We start from the raw sequence: 24,172 nt of genomic DNA, 5'->3' as shown, positions 1-24,172 counted from the left end.
ATAGAAATGTATTATTATTGTAATTTAATTAAATTATTTTATATTGGATATTATTTTTAACAACATTTTATTTAAATAAATAGAACTCTTAGATGTATGTATTTGCATACAACTTACTATATTACTTACACAGTTACACATAATCCTTGAAAGGAATATTTGATTATATAAAAAAGAATGAAACATAAATAAACAAAAATGATCGGTTGATGATGTGATACTTCTGATAATAAAAATAATTTGAGTACAACAATACTTATAAATAATTTTGTTCTTAGTTTTATCTATAGAAAATTCTAAAAATACAATCCAAAAAATATATGAAGTATTAATTAGAATAAAAAACGCCTTGCTAAAAAATAAACATTTAACAATACAAAAATGAACATCTGCCAATACAAAATGAACACATTATAAAAATTTACAGAAAATTGATAAAGGAAAAGGAGTGGGCGGGACATGCACGGAGGGTACCGGGGGGGTGGGGGGGGGGGAGGTGCAGGCAGTGTTCCTTACCCCGGGGTGTAAGTAAAAATTTGTATATACATGAAGGGGAATTGGGCCGAGGTATTAGGCTTAATAAAAATTTCGGTTTTTAAAATCAAAATCGAAATCGATCCGCAATCCATATTTTCTTAAAATCCCAAACCGATCCAAATCAAATTGTGAAAAAAAAAATGAAACCAAATTATTAATTTGGTTTGGTTTGGTTCGGTTTGCGGAGTTAATTCGTATTACTTTCACCCTACTTTGCCAGCAAGCTAGCATAGAACTCTAGTGAAATTGTGCTTGCATATCGTGAGGTGGAATGAAAGAGGGTAAGGTATGACTAGAGATAATTAAAAAGGGAAGTGATGAAGTATATGGCTATGATTTAAGAATTTAATTCTGACTCCATTCGTTCTCAAATTAAAGCTATTTGTCTTTTGCAAAAGTGTTTAGGAAGGCAACTAAAATAATTAGGTAGTGAAGATTGGTTGATTAAGGTGAATATAGAAAACATGATAATGGGGTTTTGTTGACTAAAAATAATATAAAAGAAAAATTGTGTGGTTGTTTTATTAAAATGTACAAATATATAAATTTCACAAATTTTTATATTTGGTTGATCGTACCGTGTAGTCGGGGTTACTCGAATTACTAGGTCAAGGGTTATTTGAAGGGTTACTTGGTCAGGGGTTATTTTAGGGGTTAATTGGTCAAGGGTTACTCGTTTATGGGTTACTTGAGAGGTTACTTGGTCAGGAATGACTTGAGTAACCCCTAACCGAATAACTCAAGTAACTCCGACCATTGAAAATTCTCCTAATAAATTTAAATGGAATGAGGCTTTTACTTTGGGACATAAAATTTTGGAGGATGTAGAGGGTATATATATATATATATATATATAGGGAGAAGCTCATGTGAGAACACCTCTCTTATGTGAGAAAACTTTATATGTGAGAACACATCTATGTTCTAATATATTAAGGTAGATATTTTGAAAATAAATTAAACCCATCATCTTCAACCTCAACCTCAACATTCTCTCTCCTCTCTTCACCAACACTATCCAATCTCTAGTTCCTCTATCACCACCACCGCCTGTTCCATAGCCTTTATGTCGTCACCTCCACCACCATCGCTCTTTCTCTTCTCCCTGACATCATGGCCAACACTCTCTCTCTCCTCTCCATGACGACCACCACCACCACACGCTCAAGAATTTCATGTGTTTTGTACCAACTTTTGAACAATTGTAGTCAAGAATTCAAGTTGTGAAGCTTAATCAAAGGTAAACCAAGCTTAATTCACAGTTTAATATGTGAAATCAAAATTTTTTCATCCAAATCAATCAAATTGGCCAAATTATAGAGTTTGAAATTTCAAGGAATTTTAATTGAATATAAGAAACTAAACAACAATTAATATGTTTTTGTTACCTTGAAAATCAAGAATAAACTGATTTCAAATCAATTCGTTGTAAAAATAGAATTTCAAATTGTGTTTAATATTAGCGAATTATGTTCTAAAAAATTTAACTATGTTCTAAAAACTGTTACGTAGGTTCCAAAATATGTTGCATATGTTCTAAAAAAATATTGCATATATGTTCAGATTTGTTTTTGAGTTCAAGGTCTTAAAATTTGAGTATCATGTTCCAATTAAAACTATATTTTGAAAAGCTAATTAAGTTTATTCTTCTAAGAACTATTACATATGTTAAGAATTATTGAGTATAGGTTCTAAATTTCTAGGCATTATGTTCTAAACGCTATGCTACAAAAAGTTAAGTATGATGTTCTAAATTTTTACTCACATGTTCTAATTCTTAAATTAGAGTTCTAAATTATTACTCACATAGATGTTCTAAATTATTACTCATATGTTCTAAATTTTAATTTGAAACACATGTTCTAAATTTTTACTCGTATGTTCTAAATTTTTACTCACAATGGAGTGGGTCGGATGCGGAGGATGATACCTCCACACCTATACACGCCTAAAAATCTTATACCCATCTCCGTTCCACCACCCATGGCGGGTACAATATCCACATCCTAACCCGTCTCGCGCGGGTACAAGTGTATATCCATCCCCGTCCCACCACCCATTTGGACATCCATACCCACCTCAAACCCGCCCCATACCCACTACCATAATGACATATTATATGACAATAATATGAAAATTTATCATTTCTAATAAACCTCTTTTTTCAGCCACTTGGCAACATTCATTGACGCTAATGTTATTAATACAATATTTTATGTTTATTATATTATTATATTTTAGATTCTAAGCTATTCCCGCTTGTACGTTTTAACCTTTAGAAAAAGTATATAAGGCGGTATGAGGCGGGTGATGGGGTGGGGCGGGGATGGGTCGGATTTACTCTAAAATCCATACCCGCCCCATCAAGCCATCACCTATGGCGGGTACAATTTTTATACCCTTCCCACCCCATCTCCCTCCAAACCTCCCTCCATCCCTGCCCCATTGAGACGGGATGGGGCGGTTGCGCGGTTTTCCCATTTGCCTCGACCCACTGCCATCCCTACTTAATTCTTTCATATCATTTCATTGAATATCTTAGTTATATACAAAATATTAAAAATATATTTAAAAAATGACTACAATATGAGAATTGGATTTTTCCTATATTGAAGTATTTTATTTAGGAAAAGCGCTAAATTATATGGAATAATTCTTGTTTACAACGGATTTATATTAATGTTAGTGTAAAACGGTCTGTTTAAGCGTAATTTTAGCTATTTTTATGGTAATTTTAGCTCTTTAAAGGGTAACTTTCAGTTTTGTCATCGGTTTGAATTTTATTTTAATGTATAATTTCTTATAAATAAATTATTACACTAGTAGAAAAATGTAAAATGGCACCGGTTCAAAACCCCCCTATGGCACCGGTTTTGAACCGTTGGGTATTTGAGGGATGCCAAAAAGTGGGATTTTTGGCATCGGTTCAAAACTGGTGGAAAAAACAGGATTTTTGGCACCGTTTCTAGTTCAAAACCGGTGCCAAAAATGACCCAAAAAATAATTTTTTTTTTTTTTTTTGCATTTTTTCACTTAAATTGATATATAAACACTATCATATATATAAACTTACATATTTTCATTAATAAAAGGCTAAAAGCCATTAATATTACAATTTTGGTCCAAACAAAAAAAAAAACTGTAATATTACAGAAGGAACAGCACAGAAACAGAACACCAAGTCATGGGCAGTTCTCAGCCCTTGCTGTGCGGATATAATGCTCTTCATTGTTGTCTGGTCTAAAGCAGTACACACCACCACCTTATTATAGCTTGTCTCCAATCCTCCGCTACCTTGTTGGATCGTAGCATTTCATAGGCTGCCCAAAAAAAGATGGTAGCCAATGCCTTTCTAATCCACTCCCTACAATCAAACTGTTGATAAAAACAAACCTGCTGCACTAAGAATGCAATTAAGAATTGATCATTATATCAAAAAATTACATGTAGGCTATGAAGAGAATAGCAGTGATCAAAGTACTATTGATTTAAAGTAAGAATTCAGGGCACTCTGACAAGTACTCTATTACTAGATAGTGAAATCAGAGAAGGAATAATATATTAACAAAGGAAAGTTGCAAATACCAACATTTTTCAGAAAATACCAAAATTGCACTAAATTCTACAGTTTGAATTCGAATACAAGTAAAATTATAATAATATAAGCTCTTGAAAATATTGTCAAGCGGTATATATCAGGAGAAAAGAAGATAAAACCTATTAGAATGAACTAGAGAATAATAAAACATATGTAGTCTGATAGCCAGATAATCCCCCAAAAGATAGTGGCCTGGACTCTGGAGGATAGGACCATCACAATCTATAATTAAGAAATATCTCATAGAACAAAAAATGGCTATGCACATGACAGAATAAAAAAAATGATAAAAGAGGAAAAGAATTAAGTTACTGACCGACATAATGATTACTTCTTAGATCAACATGGAGATGCAACCTACCTGGCCCCTATTAAATGGGAAAAGACATTAGTTGTTAAAATCATCATCATATTTCATTATAGAATAAGATGCACACAAATTATAGATCAGGTAGCAAGACCTGATGTCGTGTCCTTATCAATATATTCCCTGCAAGGAAATCCACTTCTGGTTGGAAAGAAGGTATACAAAGGCAATTATATTGTTAGCTTCTCCTCTCTAACACCAAATAGTGAAAAACAAAAGAAAATATTTTTATTTAAATAATAGCCAAAACAAGAATGATCCACCTTCACAATTGAATTAAGCAGAAACACATACAATCTGACTATGAGGTCTAAATGCTAAAGACAAGGAAGCAACTGGGTAAAAAAGGAATGTTCCTCAAGTATATTCTAGGAATCCTTTAACGTAGAAAATGGCATCATTAAGATTAAAGGCATAGGGAGGCATGGTATTTTTCTATGTACAAGTGGATTAATAGTAGTGGCAAAAAAAGGCTATAAACCTTAAATAATCAGGTTTATGGGTCTATTTACTGAAAGACGAGTCTCCATCATGTGATGCCTTCCAAGAAAAATTCAAAGTATCAAACTATATGGCATAAAATGTTCTATTGTGCAAGCACATGAATGGGTATGGGACCATAATTGGCTATATAATATAATTTCAAATATTCAACAAGTACACCAACATACTATAATCCGATTCACATGTTCCTAAAGAGCTTTATTTCTCTGCAGTTTTCAAGCACAAGAACCAGTATAATCTCTACATATTCATAACAAAAGAAGCATTCAACACCTGCAACTTCACTCAAGCAACACCACTTTCCAAGATGCAAACATCATCATCTGTCTCATCACAAATGTACAACCCATACACCTACCACAAATCACACAACGAAGTTCCCTCGGTTCTGCTTCTCTTTGATCTCAACATCTTACTTTTACTTCATCTATAATAATATCAATTAGATTGTGATCAAATAATCACATAATTCATCTAAACTACTCCACAAATTACCAACAATTTAATCTTAACTGTGTTTTGGGGTCAAATTACAAGAAAATTCATTAAAATTACTCCAGGAATCACCAGAATTCATCTAATATACAGTAATCAGTTTTTTGAACATTCATCTAAATTACTTTACACATTGCTAGAAATTTATCTAATTTACTCATTTTTGAGGTCAAATTTCCAAAATATTCGTCTAAATTACTCTACAAATTATAATTATCAATAAACTACTAGTTTTATCCATGGAGATTAATTAAATTACAGGAAAAATTCACAAAACAGGAAAAAAAAATGATTCTTATGAGAAACATGAATAATGCATAATAAATTATTTACCTGAATCGTCATCATCATCATTTCTAATATTAGGGTTTGTACATTCCGATTGATGATTCATCAAATTCATAGCTGAAAATTCGAATCAAGAGTTCTTTCACTTCCCATTCATTCGAATTCACTTCCCATACATACAAATTACAATAATTATCATAACAAGAGGGACAAAATCAAACTCAAAATCAAACATTACATAATAATTCAAACTAAAAAACAACAACCGAATCATAAAATCCAAAATCAAAACCCAAAAACTCAACGAAATCGAAACCCTAACCTAAATTATACAAAATTAACAAAACAAAGGAGGGTTAAACCTTGTGAGGAGCAGTGTCGCCATTAGAGATCTAGGCATCGTTCTCCTAGTTTTTTAAGGGCTTACGCCATTAGAGACGACTGCGGTGGTGGTGGCAAGAAACTAGGATGGAGAGAGAGGAGGGTTGCGCTGGTGGTGACTACGGTGGGAAGCTAGGATGGAGAGAGTTGAGGGTTGCGCTGGTGGTGGCTGCGGTGGAGCGAGAAAAGAGAGGAGACGGAGAGTTTGAGAGGAGAGAGGAAACAGAGGAGACAAAACAAGAGAGTTAGAGATAAAGAGGAAAGAGTGAGGAGAGAGAGCGTGTTCTAATTTTAGGGAATTTTGGAAAAAAAGGCACCGGTTAACCGGTGCCCTATTAAACCTGTTTTTATTTTTGTGGTCTAGGCTTTATTTTTGGCACCGGTTTTTAATAACCGGTGCGCATTTGTCGGTGCGTTTTTATCTTTTTCTACTAGTGTTACATACTATAAAGACTAACATGATTAATTTAATATATTATAAGTATTTTTGTAAGATAAAATATATAAATAAAAAATAATAATAACTTTTGTTGTGTAAAGGTGTCCAAGGCAAGAAAAGAGGTTTGACTCCAATTCACCTGATATATGAGGATATTAGGCATGATAAAGCTTTTTTTGACGTTTGTATTTTTTTCATGTTAGACGAGCTTGTAATACGATTGCCCACCACATTACTAGGTGGGATACCGAAATTTGTGATGAACGTATTTGTACTGGACCTTTCTCTCTGGCGGAATTGGATTTAATTTAATAAAATGCTCGTACTATCTTTCCCTAAAAAAAATAATAATAATAATTACACTGCTTTTTTGGATAAAATGCCCGTAGTATATGAGCAATATAAAATTACGTAATTTATTTGCAATTTTACCACTTATACATAAAGATGGACGTGGGCCGTGCCGGCGGTACGCCTTTGACACGGCACAGCACGGCGGCCCACTTGTGGGCCATGGGCCGTGCTGTGGACACAAAAATGAGCTTTTGGCACGGGCACGACCCGACATTATTGTTTAATTATATGCATTATTGTTTTTTGCTAAATTAATTAAATTATTTATAAACTTAAACATAATTTATTAATATAATCTTAATTAAATTAAGGTTGTTAAAATATATATATATATAATTAAATTAAGGTTGTTAAATTATATATATATATATATATATATATATATATATATATATATTAACATAAGCAATTAATAAGATTATTAATATAAACTTAAGTTGTTAAAAAAAATTACATATAAAAAAAAATTGGGCTAGCCTACGGCCCGGCTTGCCAAGCACGTAGGCCGTGCCGTGGGCTGGGGTGTGCCAAAAGTTGGCACGTTATGGCACATCCCGTCGGAAATCCAGCAAGGCACGGCCTGGCTCGTGACAGCACGATGCCCATCTTTACTTGTACAATCAAGTTTAACAAGGAGCATATTCTTAGGTGCACACTCATTCACCTAGAAATAGGTGTAACAATAGCACAATATGAACATTAGCTTTTCAAAAAGTAAACATTAGCTTTTTTCTCCTCTGTTTTTCTCTTTCGTTTTTTATTTTCTCTCTCCTCTGGTTTCTTTTTTTTTTAATTTCCCCTTTTTTTACACTTTTTGTGAATTTCGATTTTGTGCTTTAATTTCGATAGATTAAGGTTTATATGAATCTTTCAATTCACCAATTATACTCTGTTTTTCTCCTTCCTTCTTTAATTCCCTTTTCCCTATTTTTCTTGTTTTTTTACGATTTAACGATTGAATCTGTTCTTTAGAATATGAAATTGGTTGCTTATCTGATTTTTTTGAATTCATATGAATTGAACTTTTATTAGCTACGATCAATTTCATATGTGTATGAATTTCATTTGATTTTCTGCATTTTTTTTTATCAATGAACATAGGGCATGTTCGGCAAAATATAGCTGTGAAGGTAGCTGTAGCTGTGGAGATAACTGTGAGATGTGGAGATAGCTGTTAGCTGTCAACAAGCTGCTAGCTGTGAAAAAAAGATAATTTAGGTACGATTGTTCCGTAAAGTAGTGGTTGACTAGCTGTTACATTTAAGAATCAATATTTTATTTTTAAAACTATACATTAAATTTTTAAAAGCTACCTCTAATTTCAAAAGCTAATAATCCTATCTTTTAATAAAAGCTACCTCCACCACTAGAAGCTACTTGAACCATTACTTTGCCAAACACTCACATTTTTTGTTGAGTAGTGGTTTGACTTGGTCAAACCACTAAAGTCAAACCACTAAAAGCTACCTAAAAGCTACTCAAAAGCTAGCGCCGAACACGCCCATAATCATGCAAATATATGAACATATGCATAAGTTCCCTTAAATGCGAACATTAGCTTTTCAGAAAGTGAACATAGGCATAAAAAATATGAACATATGCATTTCAGAAAGTAAACATAACAATTCAAAATATGAACGTAAGCATTGGTTTTCTTAAAGTGAATATAACCATTTAAAAGGTTAACATATGCGTAAAAAATATGAACATATGCATTTAAGAAAGAGAATATATGCATAAACAGACTTAATGAGAACATTTATGAACAACAAATATTTACTATGAATATTTACATTATGAACATATAAAATACTAATATAAATATAAGGCATTTAATTATGAACATAAAAAATTGAAGAAATAAAAAATAATATGATTATGAAACATATGCAACATAAGTATTAAAAATATAAACATATGCATTCAAAATATGAACATATGCATTGGTTCATTTTTGAATGTGTATGAACATAATTAAGCATTTTAAAAGGTGAACATATACTTAAAACAATATGAACATATGGATTTAGAAATTGAATATATGCATTTCAGAAAGTTTACAAAAGGATTCAAAATATGAACATAAGAATTCAAAATATGAACATGAGCATTTTAGAATGTGAACATAAGGTATCCGTTTGATTTCACTAATTTTTTTACAATTCCAATAAAAAATTTCGAACAATAGAGTATCGAACAATATTAAAACAAAATTAAATGATAATCATATAAATTCAAACAAAATTAAGTGAAATTTACATAAAATTGCCTTTTCTTAAGGAGGATCCTTTTGATTTTGCATCTCTTCTCTAATGTCCATTGATGTTTTTGCAATTTTTTGATGAGAGAAAATGAAATAGAGGAGAGAGAAAGTGAAAAAGAGGAGAGAGAAAATCATATAGAAGAAAAGTTTTGACTTTGGAAGTGTTACATTTATTGGGTGTGGGTGGGTGTATTGGGTGTGGGTGGGTGTATTGCAGTTTTCATGTTTTTTAGTTTTAGGATTTTTTTTAATTGGGTTGTGTGTAATTGGGCTTTTAGGCTGCGTCGTTACATCTATTTAAGGTGTACAAGGGTGCACGGACTAATCGTTAACAAGGACATCATAAACTTGTTCCCTATCGGGCACCAAAAAAAATTGAAGTGATTATTGTAAACACAAGCCGTGCCTTCCTCCACCATTTTCCCCAAAATTGAACAATCGAGCGCTAGGGTTATTCAAAGTTTTCCAGAAATTAAATTCAGTCCACTCTCCAGGTAAATAATCAATCGTTATCTTCTCATAGTTCTTTCATTTCGAATTCAAATTGAATAAATTTCCATATTTGTTGAACCCCTTGAATCTACCACTGATTCTATTGTAGTTTTGTTTTGCTACTTTAATTGCCCTAATTTTTAGTTCAGTATAAGAAATTTGCAGAAATTTTCAATTTATTTTGTTTCCCATTTGAAATGTTGCTTAATTTTGTTATAGGGGTTTAGTATCAATACCCATAATGTCAGAATCATCGGTGCTCAGTAAGATGATGATGAATTTTCGTGAAAGTTGCAGGTAAAAAGTTAATCAAATTTTTCTATGGGATTCATAATTATTGAACTATATACATTGTAAAATCCTAATATTGTTTTGTGTTTTCTTGTGAAATTATAAGGTATTATACTGGTTATCCCAAGGATTTAGGACCATCCCGTGTTATACATTTTACGTCGGAGCGTCAATTTGTACAGATTCTTCACCAAGGCTACCCTGTGGTTGTTGCTTTCACTATTAGGTAGTATGCTGGAATTCCTTGCCCCCCTTTTACCCTCTTGGAATAGTTGGTTTGGGTTTTTATTTTTCGTCTTCATACCCTTTTCTTAATGTGAAACAATGTGTCGAATTTGTAGGGGAAATTACACAAGACATCTTGACAAAGTATTAGAGGAGGCTGCGGCCGAGTTTTACCCTCATGTCAAATTTATGAGAGTATGTTTCTTCTTATTTGTGTTATGTTTATGGGGCTGCCGAATCTTATATAGTCAATTTGAGAGAGTAGTTTCACTCTTCATTATAAAATAAAGAAACAAACTGTATTAGAGTATATTTATAAATGGATATCTGTCTCTTCTTTCATGTAAGAAAGCTATAGGCTGTATTTAATTGATAGAGTAGCCTTTGATATTGTCGTTGCTGTGGTTAATTCTGCTTGTCATGTATGTTCTTTGCATTGCTCTAGTATATTAGGCATATTGGAGGTATAGAGTATAGACAAAAGGATGTTAGGGATCTGATTGCATTTTGTGCATTCCACTGTAATATTGCTGCATTGTTTAATGATATTTTAGTCAGTTTTATCTTTAATGTTTTTGATACTTTGTGTATTTTCAGGTCGAGTGTCCTAAGTATCCAGGCTTTTGTATAACACGGCAAAGGAAGGAATACCCATTTGTTGAAATTTTTCATACCCCAGAGCAAGTATGTCTGATCCTTCTATGTCTAATAGTCTTCTGGAAATTGGACTATGCAAGCATCCAGTTTTAGGATCATGCCTCCTTTCTTTCTTTTTTTTTTTTTTTTTTTTTTCTAAATTAGCTTGGGTATTTGTTGATTGTATCTCTTTCTGGTACAAGATGCAACATGTTTGAAACAAACGAGTGATTGCAACTAAATTGTACAGCTCTGTATAATGTACATACCATTGCCAAGATACCAACATTTTGTCTTTCCTCTCTTGCAGGCTGCTGCCCCGGGAAGGGTTACTGATCCAAATGTCACTAAGTACTCCGTGAAAGTCTTGCCTGTAAGATTCTGTTATATTTTTCTAGTACTTGGGTCTTATTCATTTCATTGAATTGCTGTACACATGCTGTTTCTGTAAACCATCAATTGTCAAAAAAAAAATTGGGCTTAGATTCATTCTATTTTTCCACAAGTTGCTATTTTTTGACTAATTATATTTGTTTTGTTGCTTGCTACTTAACAAATACACACTGGAATCCTACCTCTTTAACAAATGAAAATCTGTTATGCTGTCACGTTGCTTTCTAGCTTTTATCTGATGTCAAACCTGTTTATCGAATCTTCAGTTCAGTCATGACCTCAGTAATTATGGATTTAGAGAATTTTTCAAGCGCCACAAGATTCAAATGTCTAACCAGGAGTGATCTCTAATGAGGCCATAGCTCTCTACACTGCAGTTCTTGATAAGCTTCACCATGGAATATGAACAACACTGTTGCGCCTGGTTTTTGGCCTATTTACAATTGCTTGAATCTCTGTATTATCATGTGCAGAATTAGTTACCCTCGGATAACTATTTCTGAATATTTGATTAATATTAATATCTTTGAAGGGGAGAAGATGCAATTTACTCATTGGAAAAGGGATATACATAGCATTGCCTCATTGCCTCCTGCCACCCGAAGCTGTAGCACGTGAAGCTGAAATCTTGTTCTTTGCAATGCTTTCCAGATTTAATCTATCAAGCAAATTGTAGCCTGTACTCAGAAGAAATTTTAGTTGGTGAATCCTTTTTGTGCTCAGAAGTGCAGTGGTATAATTAATTGGGTTAAAAGCTTGTAGTAGGTAATATGTGTTGGTTCCCTGTTTTGATATTTTCTAGTAAATGCCTTGAATAAATTATAAAGAAAAAAAAATGTTGATAACGCTGAATTGTATGAATATTGTTTTTCTTTAAGAGTAGTCCTAACTTAATTTTCTTTATCAAGATTTGTGTTCATGATTGGAAAATATTTCGCGGCAGATTGTTGAAAACCTTTTCTTTGGTTAAGGAAAGGGTAATATTTGGTAAATGGGTGATACATGTGCCTTTTTATGCAATTCCAAGCAGTTTTCTGTGTTTGCATATGAGGTATTGATGAAGGTGAAGTTACCTTAAATTTATCCTTATTTAAGGATTTGGTGTGAGGTTTACCTTGAGTGATCCATTAAACCAAATATCTGTTGGAATTGAAATATTTCCTATTAGCATGTAATGAACATGATGTTTTTCTTAACTAGTAAAAGATGCCTCTTCTAGTAACTACAATATACAATAAGCCACACTGTTGATAAATCATGTCATATGTTTGAAACCTTAGAATATAAAGTACAAAAACAATCCTATAAAAGATGTTGGTGATGGATTTTCCAGCCACTTTTGACAGTATTAGGCAATCCAACTGAAAGCAAATCTTATACACTATGAGGCAATCACTAGCAATAGCTTACTTCTTCATGAGCCTTGTCGCAATTAATGTCATCGCTGTCTTGGCAACCAACCGACTTCCATTTGTCTTGAAGCCACATGAACTGGAATCATCTCAATATGTCATCACAGTCACAGGTAATGATGAAATGAAAGTGATGCCAATCAGTGAATCAAAGCTTTCTTTCCAGTAGAAAATAAAAAAATCTTGATGCAAATGGCAACAGTAAGCATAAAAACTAACTCAAAGGTGATTTTCTGTAACAGGTTGCAATAATGACTGTGATACCACTTGCTGTTACTGTGTCATTAAACAACCACCAGTTTGTGTGCAATGCTGCAATGAAGATCCTTAATCTGCCACAACAGCAGCTGCTTCGGCATGCTACCAACCGTTTGGCACTATATAATATACATTGTACAACAGCACATGACTAAAAACAGAACTGAAAGTGGTGAAGCTTACATATATATTCATGTTATAACGAAACCATTACGGCGATAAGTACATGTTTACCCTAAGTTCCTATATGTTTCAACACTGATAATTTAGTTCACATTCCAGATTTCACCTGTAGAACCAGAATGAAACACGAATTTAAGAATAACAGTGTCAACATTATTTCTTCCCTTATAGATTCCTTTCTTGTGCAGTTTTTGCAAATGTTTGCATAATATAAAGTATTAAAAAAAAAAAGGTTACGATACTCAGAAATGCCGAAGCAGATATTATTACTCTTGCTACTTTTGCAGAGGCTACAACATGTTTACAAAAAGCTCCAGCACATTGGTTGTCCATTTGTCATTAGTACAATACAGCCTTCAACGAAGCATACAAAAACAAAAAATGCACAATCAACTCATGATAAAAAAATTTCAAAAATGTGGATACTATGACCTTCTTGATAGCCCAAGGAACACAGCAGCAGATGCAATCTGCACCTTCAAATCCGCAATATCAATATCATGACCACCCTCGACAAGACCCCACTTGTCCACCTGTCAGATGAAACAGTGTTAGAATAGTTTTTTAAAAAAAAATCCTCTCGAGTCTCCTCTATTTATAGGCTAACTGAATCACTCCTCCAATATCCTCTATTTATATACTAAATGATTCCCTCTTTCAATTGATATCAATCTTCATGTCCCTTAAGCTACCTCTAACTGAATTATAGTGACAGTTCCTGAGCCCTTCCCATATACCCGATGCAATACACGTAATGATGCAGCAAATCATGGTTAGATTGGGGGCTCATAAAAACATGGTATACGACACTAACCTGCAGATCTTCTTCAAGACGTATCAACTCAATGGCCTCCCCTAATTGCAATTTTCCACGAATTATAGCGATAGAAATAATTAAAGAGTGTGATGCAGATGTCAATGCATCAATGGTAGCTAGTTCACAATCATCTGCTTTCTTCAATAGACTTTCAACGGCTTTTACAAGACCTTCATCCTGCTTGCCACCAAAAAAACAGGTGTACACTACAGGCTTGTAGCCAAATTCTGACTCCACCCACTTTAATAGAGGATCTATTTTTTCAACTTGGCGTTCTGCAAAGATTTGAGAGTAAAATGTGATTAGAAGTATTGATTTAAATAATTCAGAAAGTATCCATATAGAACAAAGTTCATAATTCAATTAAGCAGGGGACAAAATCAAAAACAAGTTAAAACCTACTCATGGGGCATTCAGGCCCTCTCCCACAATGACTACTCAACAACTAGAGAGTTAAAACAAAATTAATTTGCATATCGATGTATGAGCATACTTCAATAGAATTACTCAAGTGTATTCAGCAACCACACCACAATAGTTTCCAAATGAAAGCCTCACTAATTTGATGGCAAAAAAGAAAAAAGGAAAAAAAGAAGAAAAAAAAAAAAATTCACAATGGTGACCCTAAACAATTGCTACACTGAAATGGTAACCCTCTATTTATTTTATTTTAATTTTTTATACAAAATGACTTTAATTAAGAATTTTCACTTATAGCATTAATGAATGTATTATCTTTAATTTTTAGTTATAAACTAACTATGGTTAGAATGTTTAAAAAAAAAAAAACAAAAACAAAAACAAAAACGGCCACCTTTTCCTCTCTTCTTCACTTCTGACTACCCATAACTGCACCCACACTGTCGGCGACTGCCAACTGCTACTCACAACCACTCGGAACACCACCAGAGGAAAATCAACCCATGTCCCCCACCTTTTTTATTCTCTTCCCCTTCGATTGCTCCAACGAAAGTCTCCATATTCTCAATCCCGCACCACACTTAAGCCCTTCACTACCCAACCTTGCAAACACCGGCCATTCCCCTCACAAAAAAACCCAATCTTACTACATCTATGCCCATTTTCACAAAAGACGGTCATCATGTGCCTCTTAAATTCTCAAAATTTCCATTAAAGCTCTTAAAGGTAGAATATCATCAATAGAAACGACCACAAAACCCCAAATTATCTCAGTTTTTGTATTTCGCCATTGATGCACAAACTCGAGTTTGAGTGTTGTATCCAAGTAGGGATCTAAGGATCTGATCCTTCGATTCCAAAAATAATCTATACGGGGGTATGGTCAAAAGAGCGCCTCGACTAATCTTTTGGACATGACTAGCATACAAAGTATCGGGATAATTTTTCGATAGTTAAAAAAAATCTAATATTAAAAAAAGTTCACAAGAAAAAAAAAAAAAAATCAAAGTCAAATCATCCAATTGTTATTGAAAAAAACTACTAAAACAAATAGCATAGTGTTCTAATACCATAAAATCAAACCATCCAATTGTTATTGTTCCATATGTTACTCGGACGTTTCATTTTTACCTTATACAGTAAAACAAAATTGCATATTGTTCCTATGTTACTCGGACGTTTCATTTTACCTCCAGTTTGTTGATGGATAATTCTGCAATCTCATAAACATCAACATCCTCATCAAACTGTTCTCCTCTTGCACAACCATTAAAAAATAAATAAGTAAGCTAGTTATGCTAAATATCAAATACAATACTTAATGCTCATTATTTACTAATATTACCTATGTCCTAATAACGGCTAAGGCCTGGTTGTAACTCTCTTGCTTCCTCGCCAATGGTCGAAGGTTGTTACGGTAGTACACTGAATCTCTTGCCCTTTCGGAAGTCTGCCTATTTCTCTTTAGAGTTTGAATATTACCATAATGACTCCAATTTCGTTCACAACATGAAAACGATGATGGTTGTAACAATAATTTTAAAGAACATGATTTTAAGTGTGGAAGATATGAACCATAATTTGCCAACCAAATTATAGGTTCTTCATCATCTCGGGCAGCAATTACATGAGCTTGATTGAAACGAGATGCTTACTAGAAAATGCCCCATACTCTAGTATCTCATGCTTAAAAACATTGTCATTGGGAAATAGACATTGCAAGCATTCAATTCTCTTGTTAGAAACTTAATCATCTCCATTGCAATTCTTATAAATCCCTCTCCACTAGAATTTAGTTATTTTGTGTCTTGGAATTAGCGAGTGTGCTAAACAGTGTAAGGGTGTGTTACTTTTGTTCCATAAACACATAAATACTTCTTGAATAGCATTAACACAATGTAAGGGTGTGTTATAACATAACAAACTTTGCTATTCATGTTCAAAAACGTTGACTTTTACTCTTTCACCATGTCAGGAGTTGTAACCTCACATGTGTGCACAATATCTACAAACTTGTGACATGAAACAAAGTTTGCTAGTCATTGTGTTTTTGCAAAATGTATGAGAGAAGTGAAAGATGGACTTAAAAAATGGTAACTGATCTTGATTTTGGCAGGGCCGTAGCAAGGCTAAGGCAGGTGGGGCAACCGTCCTGGCCCCCAGTTTAAGAAAAGGCCCCAAAATAATTATGTGTAAAAAAAAGAAAAAAAAGAAGAAGCGTATACAGCAAAAAATTGAGTTTCAGAATTTCAAACGCCATTTTCTTCGCTGTTCAATTCCTCCCTAATTTTTCTCCCAAATAACCCAAAAAAAAACGTCATAAATTCAATTTTATCCCTTTTATTCGGTAAAAATTTTATTTTTCAAAATTAATCTCAATTCAATTTTCAGTCAGATTAATCCCTTCTCCTTCGTTATTATGATAAACGATAATTCTATCTTTCAATTTTCAACGGGAACGTATCTAATTATATATTATTCTCTTTGAAAATTCTACTTTATTCATCTAAATTTTTTCGTTCTATTAAGTTTTCATAATCTGTACAATTTCTTTCAATCGAGAATTATAAAATTGGGGGGAAAATATCTAATTCATTTATTGGTTGTTGAATTGGTTCGTGTGATTGTTCTAATTGCTTCGACTCGTTCGACGAGAGCTACGGGTTCATCATTTCGTCAAAATGCTAGTATACTAAGGTTAATTCTTATCTAACTTTTTAATTTTATACTTTTTCATTCCTAAATCATAATGTAATTATGTAATATTATTTTTCTTTAGTTAATTTTACTAAAATTTTTTGTTTCAGTTGTTCTGTATTTTTCAAATTTGATTACTTGAAAAGACATTTGTTTGGAGTGCAAATTAAGCGTACTAAGTCTTTTGTTCAATTGCTTCAATAATCAAGTGTTTTTGTTCTTTTCTATACTTATTAATTTATTATTGGTTTTGTTTGATAGAATGTTGCCTAGAAAATATTTATCTAGTAATGATAAGAGGAAAAAAAAAAAAAGAAAAAGGACAGTACAGTTAATAGAATCTCAAAAGGGTGTTGTTAACAAATTTTTAACTAAAGTAGTACAAGTAGAAGAGTCTTCTAATGAATTGGATGAAGATGAAAATCATGAACAATTTAATGAGAATAAAAATAACGAAAATCATGATAATGAGGCAAATGAGCCTAATGAGGATGCGACTAATATGAATGAACCAACGAATGTACCAAATACATCCGATGTTAATGATGTTGGCATTGATCAAGTAGTCCCTCCTTTAGATATTTATGATCCTAAAAATTGGGGAAATAAAATATGTATTTTTTTGCCCACCCAATTTTTATTTTATTTTAAAATACTATATGTGAATTAGGGCCCCAATTTATGTCTTTGCCCCGGGCCACCGAAATTTTTGAAACGACCTTGATTTTAGGATTCGTTTAAATAACCTAAAAATCCAATTAATATTAAGGCTCGTGAATACAAAGAAAAAATTTTAAGCAACAATTGGTGGGATAATGTTGATTATTTTTTGAAGTTTTGTGAGCCTATATATGACTATTTGGGTTGGAGACAAAGATTCCCCTGTTTTGCATCTTGTCCATGATGTGGGATACTATGATTGAAAGTAAAAATCAATGTTTTTAAACATTAATGGAAGAGCTTGTTATCTAATAAGTCTTTTTTTTTTTAATATTATTATTATTAAATGCTATTCAAGAAGTATTATTGAGTAGGTTGAATAAAAGTAACACAAGCTTACATTGTTTAGCAAAGTCACTAATTCCAAGACACAAAATGGCTAAATGCTAGTAGAGAGGAATTTAAAAGGATTGCACCTAATGAAGATGAATAAGTTTCTAACGGAAATAAATGCTTACAACGTCTATTTCCTAATGACAATTATTTACAGCATGCGAGACTAGAATATGGGGTATTTCTAGCGAAGCAGGCAAGCAGCTCCTTTCAATCAAGTTCATATAATTGTTGCCAAGATGATGAAGAGCCTACAATTTGATGGCAAATTATGGCTCATACCTTCCCCACTTACAATCACTTGTTTTTTTAATTATTGTCACAACCATCATCGTTTTCATGTTATGAACGAAAATGGAGTCATTATAGCAATATTCAAACTCTACAGAGAAATAGGCGGACTTCCATAAGGGCAAGAGACTTAGTGTACTACCATAACAACCTTCGTCTCTTGGCAAGGTAGCAAGAGAGTTAACAATCCAGCCCTAGCTATTATTGGGACATAGGTTATATAATTAAATAATGACCATTAAATATTTCATATATATTTAATATAACTAACTTATTAATTAATTTTTTTTAATGATCGTACAAGAGGAGATCAATTTGATGAGGATGTTGATGTTTGCGAGATGGCGGAACTATCCATCAACAAACTGGAATTAGAAAGGCCTATCATTGGTTTTGATAATGAAAATGATGTGCATTGAATGAAGATTATGAGCTAAAGATGACAAACATTCGATGACATTGTTAGCCTTTTGAAATATTTGTTTTATTTTTTTAGTTGTTTGAGATTTGGAACGATATGTAATTCTGTTTAGCAATAGTATCTTTTGTTATAATAATTGGATAGTAAGACTTTGATTTTTTGGTTTGGGAACAAAATGCAATTCTATTTTGTTGAAATATTTTTTCTTATTAACAATTGAATGGTTTGACTTTGATTTTTTGTAGGTTTTGGAACAACATCCAATTCTTAGTTAGTAATTTTTGTTATAATAATTGGAAGGTTTGACTTTGATTTTTTGTCATGTCAATTTTATTATTTTAACTAAGTATCTAAAAAATTTATCAACACTTGATATGCTAGCCGTGTCCAAAAAATAGTCGAGACGCTTGTTTGATCGTATCCCCATATCAGCTATTTTTAGAATCAAAGGATCGGTTCCTCCAATCCCTACTTGGATACGGCACTGAAACTTCAGTGTGTGTAACATAGGTGATAATTGAATACCTTAAGCTATAGGTGTTGTCATGTTGATCTTTCTTGACGCTTATAACCTTAGAGTGGTTAATTGACTTCATGAACTTATTTTTATTGGACAAGTTGAGCGGAAGTAAGAAATTTTAATATGTGAAAAACCTCTTAGCTAACCAGGTAGGGTGGGAACTTTAATGTTTAGTGTGTCCGAGAGTGACCTAAGTAAAAAATATTTCCCTTGATATCTCTATAATTGACCTAGCCACTATAGAGTATTATAATGTTACATGTATGCCTTGATCACCTTTCCCTAGGGTCTAGTTCTATGTATTAATCGGTCTCTAACCTTAAGACTTAATTTATTGCCATAGTGTTGTTAGATACCTATCATCATTCAATAAAATACTCAATATAGTTGAGAGTTGGTGAGCTTAGGTATCCCATATTCTAGCTAGCCCATGGAATAATGCTTCCTTTGTTTTTTTTCCCCAAACATAGAGTTTTAGAGGGTTTTGAATTTTTTAAAATATTGTGTTTGTGGGGATTGTTGGGGAATTAAAAATTTTAAAGTAAATAAATTAGTAGGTTAACACTTTATGTAAAAGTAAAGAAAGTGAGGTTAGAGGGAAAAAAAAAATTTAAAAGGTTTAAGTGGAGAGCATAAAAGGAGAGATATAATAATATAATACTAACTCCGTTTCTTTTTAGTTGACACGAATTCCTTTTTAGGAAGTTTTTTTTTTAGTTGACACGTTTCCTTTTGGGGTAACTTTTTTACCTAAAGTAATTTTAAGGAAGTATTGCATTAAAATATAAATGAAGGGAGTACAACATATAGTACTCCTTCCATCCCATAATACAAAGCCTCATTTCCTTTTTGGGTAAACCAAAATACAATGCCTCTTTCTATTTAAAGCTTGCATTTTTTGACATTATTTACCCTCTTTTTGATGAGTTGGCATCTTAATTCCTTTACTTTTTTGTACTTTTCACATCAATTCCTAACACTTTCTCTCTCTATCTCTTCAATTATTCCTAACTACTTTTTCTCTCTCTACCTCTCTCTTACCCCACATGCACATATGTACTTTTAATCATTAGTTTTAAAGAAAAGTTTCTTAATTCCTGCACAAAAACCAAAAGAGGCTTTGTATTAAGGGATGGAGGGAGTAGTAGTTAAGATTATATGTGATCACACGCAGACAACAATATTTCAATCAAAATCCAATTTTAAAATATATTTAATAGTAACTATTACTTTAGACTTATAAAGCAATTAACGTTACTAGTTGGTCAAACAAGCTAAGTGAACCAACAATAATCAAAATTTGATTCCAAACAAGGCTTACCGAGTAATATAAGAACAATGTACCACTCAAGAAATGCTTAGAATAGATGTGCTGAATGAGTAATTGAGTAGTAATAGAAAAGTTATGAAAATGAAGTGAGTCAAGGTGGAGACATGGGATAGGGTAATGATTGTGTGAGGAATGAAAGAATTTTTACCATTTTTCGGGGGTGATAACTACCCACCATCCCCTAATAGCCCGTTTAGTAGGCGGTAATAAATAGAAGTAATGAGACTGTATTTTGTTGTAATTATGTAAGTCAATGTACCAAGACCCATGGTAGTTCTAATACATATAAGATACCTCATTATCTTCATAACTCTTCATTACCATCCGTTATCACTATAGAGTGCGGTATTCGGTGGGAATAAGACTTTATGAAGAAAAGCATAGGTTTAGAAATGAGATGGCATGACGATGATCACTATGATAGTAATATCTATACCAAATTACACAAAATTCATTCTTATCCCATTATTTATTACAGACTACCAAACAGGCCATATGAGAGAAATGTAGAGTAACATATCACCCTTGAAATGACAATTATTAAATCCCCCTACCCTCTTTACACTTCTATATTCATTATCACCACATCAATCCCTCTAGAGGTGCCTAAATTTCTTCATTCCTTTTCTTTCCATTTCACTTACTATTAATTCATTACCCCCAATACAAGCATGGCCAAACAATGCCAAGTTAAATTATGAGCTTCAATTACTTTAAGCTATACTATCTTAATTTATGTTAAAATGAATGTTTCGCCAAATAATCATAGCAGTTCCATTGATACTTCATTCCTTCCGCATTTATTGTGTGCCATTATTATTTAGATATTTGTCAACCTTACTAACAAAGTAACAAACACAATTCGCACATAAATTCAAACAGCAAGGTTTAACATATATCTTTTGAAGGCATGCATTTGTTTCATCACTGCTTCATCACTGTTATAACACTAATGCTATCCTTTAGCTTCACAAGCATAAAAGGATGGCCCTCGATAACAAAACAGTTCAAGACATATCATCTATCACACTCAAAGCATTAAAAACACGAGAAGGGAAAGAAATATAAAAAAAAAAAAATTTTAAAACCAGTAATAGAGAGTGATCAATATGAGGGATCATACCATAGACACCGCTGGTTAATTCGTTATCGTTTGGAGCACGACAAAAAACTAAGTCTTGACTGAATTTGCTCATCAAATTCTCAATTATTTTTGGGCGAACAACAGGAACTCGTTCCAATGCAGTGCAAGCAAGCTTCATCAATGGCATTGTGAAGGGTCTAATTCCATCTGTTTGCTACAAATAATATCAAAAAACCCGAGATTCAATTAACACCAAACCCCTTCTCAAATAACATCAAATCACAAACACCAATCTTAACAACACCAATAACATCACCAAATTATAAATGCCAATAACCCAGAAAATTCAACCAAAATCCCCAAACACCCAATTGACATCCAAGCTCAAAAAACAAACCAACAAACATGATCATCACCGGGTAACAATACCCACATCAAATAAACATTAATAACACCAATCGACGCATGATTTCGCCACGAATTACAAAATCAAAACAATCTAAAGAATGAGAGTAACCTGGAAATCCCACTCAGCAGCAATAGCTTTAGCAAGAGAGAGAGTAGGAAGTTTAAGAGGACGTTTAGAAGGGGTTTTAAGGGTACGATAATCGAGCATAACACTCCACCCATTACCATCATCAGCTTCTCTCGTTGTCACTTTCTTGTAGAATCTCTTTCCAACAATAGAACCAGTCATGAAAGACATCGGCATTGTCACAGACGAATCCGCCGCTTTTTTCGCCTTCAGGTGTATGCTGCTGTCGGCGCCGTCGGACGAGAAGGTGAATGCGTCGGATTCTTCGGCGGCGGCGGTGGTGGGGTTCGCGGCGGCGGCGCTGAAATGGCGGCGGTAGGTTGTTAGGGTTCGTAGGGTTAGTGAGTTGATTGATTTTAGGGAGTTTCTTAGAATGTTTGACGCCATTGTTGAAGATTCAATGGAGTTTGAAGGTTTGATTGTATTGAAATTTGGGGAGATCGAGTGGATTGGAAATGGGTTTATGTTTGCGAGGGTTTATGAATTGATGGCCATTTTTCAGAATTACGACTAGTGCTTTGATACGCAGTTGTTGACTTTAATAACAGTTGAAAAGCAACAATTTGACTTATATTTTGTACTATACTCCCTGTTTTTTTCGGAAGAAATAAAAGTTGATGTTTTAATCAACAAACTATTTAGGACCCAAGCAATGCCCCAAATTATATTTTTAGATGACTGTGGATATAGAGTGATTGAAACTTATAGAAGATTTTCTAGGTCTCTACCTACTTGAGACCACTTTGGTCTCTACCAAGTGGGGACCAAATGTACTATAACCGGCACTTTTGTCTGTAGTGGTTTGCTACTGATTTTAATGTGGATGGTATACCAACAACAACCAAGTTAAGCTTAGATGGTATTATTCTTTGATACCAACGAACTCTTAGATGGTATTTCTTTTGATACTATTGAACATCTCTTTGATACCGACGAACCTATTTATATACTAATATCAATTTGTTGTTTATTTGTTTCTTGATTAATGACTTTTATCGGTATTATTTATCACAACTCTACTACTTATACATCAAAATAAATTATTTTAGCAGTTTAACAGCCCACCATGCTTCGCAATAATAATTCTTTAATTAGAGAGTTTTGACCAATACATGAACTTAGTCGACAATGGAACCTCCGCCGTTCTGAGCTTCCGGCTTTACCAAGGTAGCTAACCCCAACCTTGTCTTCCTTAGATCAGGCTCAACACAGATTTAATTCATTTCCTACCTTAGACCGTAATCTCTAATTAAACAATCCTTACTGTGTTTATGATGGAGCTTTTCAAATAGAAAGATAACTCATTTGATATATAAGGTTCAAGGGGATAACGTTCCCTTCTTAAACGAAACTTTTATTTAATTTGAAAAGATTACAACACTCATATATTACAACACACACACACAAACTAAAAGCTTAAACAGACATAAGCTGAACTAGAGTTTCTCTACTTTAAGAGAGATGGAGAACCAATCTTTCTCTTAAGGTGAGTATTTTTCTCTAGAGGACTCTCTAAATCTTTCACAGTAATTCTCTAGCTAACTCTTCCAACTCTGCCTTCACTTCTTGGCCTAAATCCCTTTATATAGGGAAGCAAAGTTACATAGGATCCTTTCCTGACTCAGCAAGCAATTCTACACCATTGTTTTATACAAAGATACTTTAAGACAGAAACAATTAATAAAACGTGGCCACAGTGAAGATTCCTTGCATTATTGCTGGTGTGGGCTCAGGCATTCATAATTTCATCCATCATCATTTCTTGTAGGCTCCCCTCACTATCTTTGTTGTCTACACACATAGGATTCTCTTCTTCTATGCCAAATTCTACAACACATTTGGCTGCGTATTCTTCATCCCAACTCATGAATGCTTCAAACAAATACTC

At 33.2% G+C, this 24,172-nt stretch overlaps 3 protein-coding genes across 20 annotated transcripts; 1 reads left to right on the top strand and 2 right to left on the bottom strand.

Annotated features, from left to right (window-relative positions):
• Positions 1-3,611: 3,611 nt before the first annotated feature.
• LOC110735375 lies at positions 3,612-6,623 on the bottom strand. 17 transcript variants are annotated; one of them, XR_002514077.1, is made up of 5 exons: positions 6,152-6,623; positions 5,835-5,955; positions 4,597-5,433; positions 4,452-4,503; positions 3,612-3,933 (listed from the first exon to the last, which is right to left on the bottom strand). XR_002514077.1 is itself a non-coding variant. In XM_021915552.1 (5 exons), exons 2-5 carry the CDS (start codon positions 5,902-5,904, stop codon positions 3,778-3,780), a joined length of 330 nt encoding a protein of 109 aa, XP_021771244.1. In that variant the 5' UTR covers positions 5,905-5,955; positions 6,152-6,589; the 3' UTR covers positions 3,612-3,777. The 17 variants fall into 17 exon arrangements, 3 of the variants coding, with proteins under 3 accessions (XP_021771244.1, XP_021771243.1, XP_021771246.1); XR_002514082.1 differs by having other exon boundaries at positions 3,612-3,938; positions 4,452-4,496; positions 5,835-5,906; positions 6,152-6,620; XR_002514086.1 differs by having other exon boundaries at positions 3,612-3,930; positions 4,452-4,496; positions 5,835-5,906; positions 6,152-6,620.
• Positions 6,624-9,315: 2,692 nt separating this feature from the next.
• On the top strand, positions 9,316-12,170 carry LOC110735374. 2 transcript variants are annotated; one of them, XM_021915549.1, is made up of 7 exons: positions 9,316-9,720; positions 9,938-10,015; positions 10,116-10,235; positions 10,351-10,429; positions 10,832-10,918; positions 11,181-11,243; positions 11,796-12,170. In XM_021915549.1, the coding sequence occupies exons 2-7, from the start codon at positions 9,960-9,962 to the stop codon at positions 11,937-11,939; spliced, it is 549 nt and encodes a 182-aa protein (XP_021771241.1). In that variant the 5' UTR covers positions 9,316-9,720; positions 9,938-9,959; the 3' UTR covers positions 11,940-12,170. The 2 variants fall into 2 exon arrangements, with proteins under 2 accessions (XP_021771241.1, XP_021771242.1); XM_021915550.1 differs by having other exon boundaries at positions 9,319-9,720; positions 11,530-11,937.
• A 232-nt stretch (positions 12,171-12,402) lies between these two features.
• Positions 12,403-22,859, bottom strand: LOC110735372 (ATP synthase mitochondrial F1 complex assembly factor 2-like). The gene is made up of 4 exons (XM_021915548.1): positions 22,267-22,859; positions 21,789-21,963; positions 13,931-14,208; positions 12,403-13,649 (listed from the first exon to the last, which is right to left on the bottom strand). Exons 1-4 carry the CDS (start codon positions 22,669-22,671, stop codon positions 13,542-13,544), a joined length of 966 nt encoding a protein of 321 aa, XP_021771240.1. The 5' UTR covers positions 22,672-22,859; the 3' UTR covers positions 12,403-13,541.
• Positions 22,860-24,172: the final 1,313 nt, after the last annotated feature.

Source organism: Chenopodium quinoa, unplaced genomic scaffold (genome assembly GCF_001683475.1).
Source record: "Chenopodium quinoa cultivar QQ74 unplaced genomic scaffold, ASM168347v1, whole genome shotgun sequence".
NCBI lineage: Eukaryota > Viridiplantae > Streptophyta > Magnoliopsida > Caryophyllales > Amaranthaceae > Chenopodium > Chenopodium quinoa.
This window is presented reverse-complemented; position numbering and strand designations above follow the sequence as displayed.

Bases quoted from the DNA above. Each gene is read 5' to 3' on its own strand.
- LOC110735375 (XM_021915552.1), bottom strand. From the start codon at position 5,904: ATGAATTTGATGAATCATCAATCGGAATGTACAAACCCTAATATTAGA. The intron at 4,644-5,834 runs GTAAATAATTTA...CTTTCCAACCAG, and splicing joins TGATGATGATGACGATTCAG to AAGTGGATTTCCTTGCAGGG. The intron at 3,939-4,451 runs GTCAGTAACTTA...TTGCATTCTTAG, and splicing joins AAGAAGTAATCATTATGTCG to TGCAGCAGGTTTGTTTTTAT.
- LOC110735374 (XM_021915549.1), top strand. From the start codon at position 9,960: ATGTCAGAATCATCGGTGCTCAGTAAGATGATGATGAATTTTCGTGAA. The intron at 10,016-10,115 runs GTAAAAAGTTAA...TGAAATTATAAG, and splicing joins AATTTTCGTGAAAGTTGCAG to GTATTATACTGGTTATCCCA. The intron at 10,430-10,831 runs GTATGTTTCTTC...GTGTATTTTCAG, and splicing joins CTCATGTCAAATTTATGAGA to GTCGAGTGTCCTAAGTATCC.
- LOC110735372 (XM_021915548.1), bottom strand. From the start codon at position 22,671: ATGGCGTCAAACATTCTAAGAAACTCCCTAAAATCAATCAACTCACTA. The intron at 14,209-21,788 runs GTATGATCCCTC...AAATCTTTGCAG, and splicing joins ATTAACCAGCGGTGTCTATG to AACGCCAAGTTGAAAAAATA. The intron at 13,650-13,930 runs GTTAGTGTCGTA...TTCATCTGACAG, and splicing joins GTCTTGAAGAAGATCTGCAG to GTGGACAAGTGGGGTCTTGT.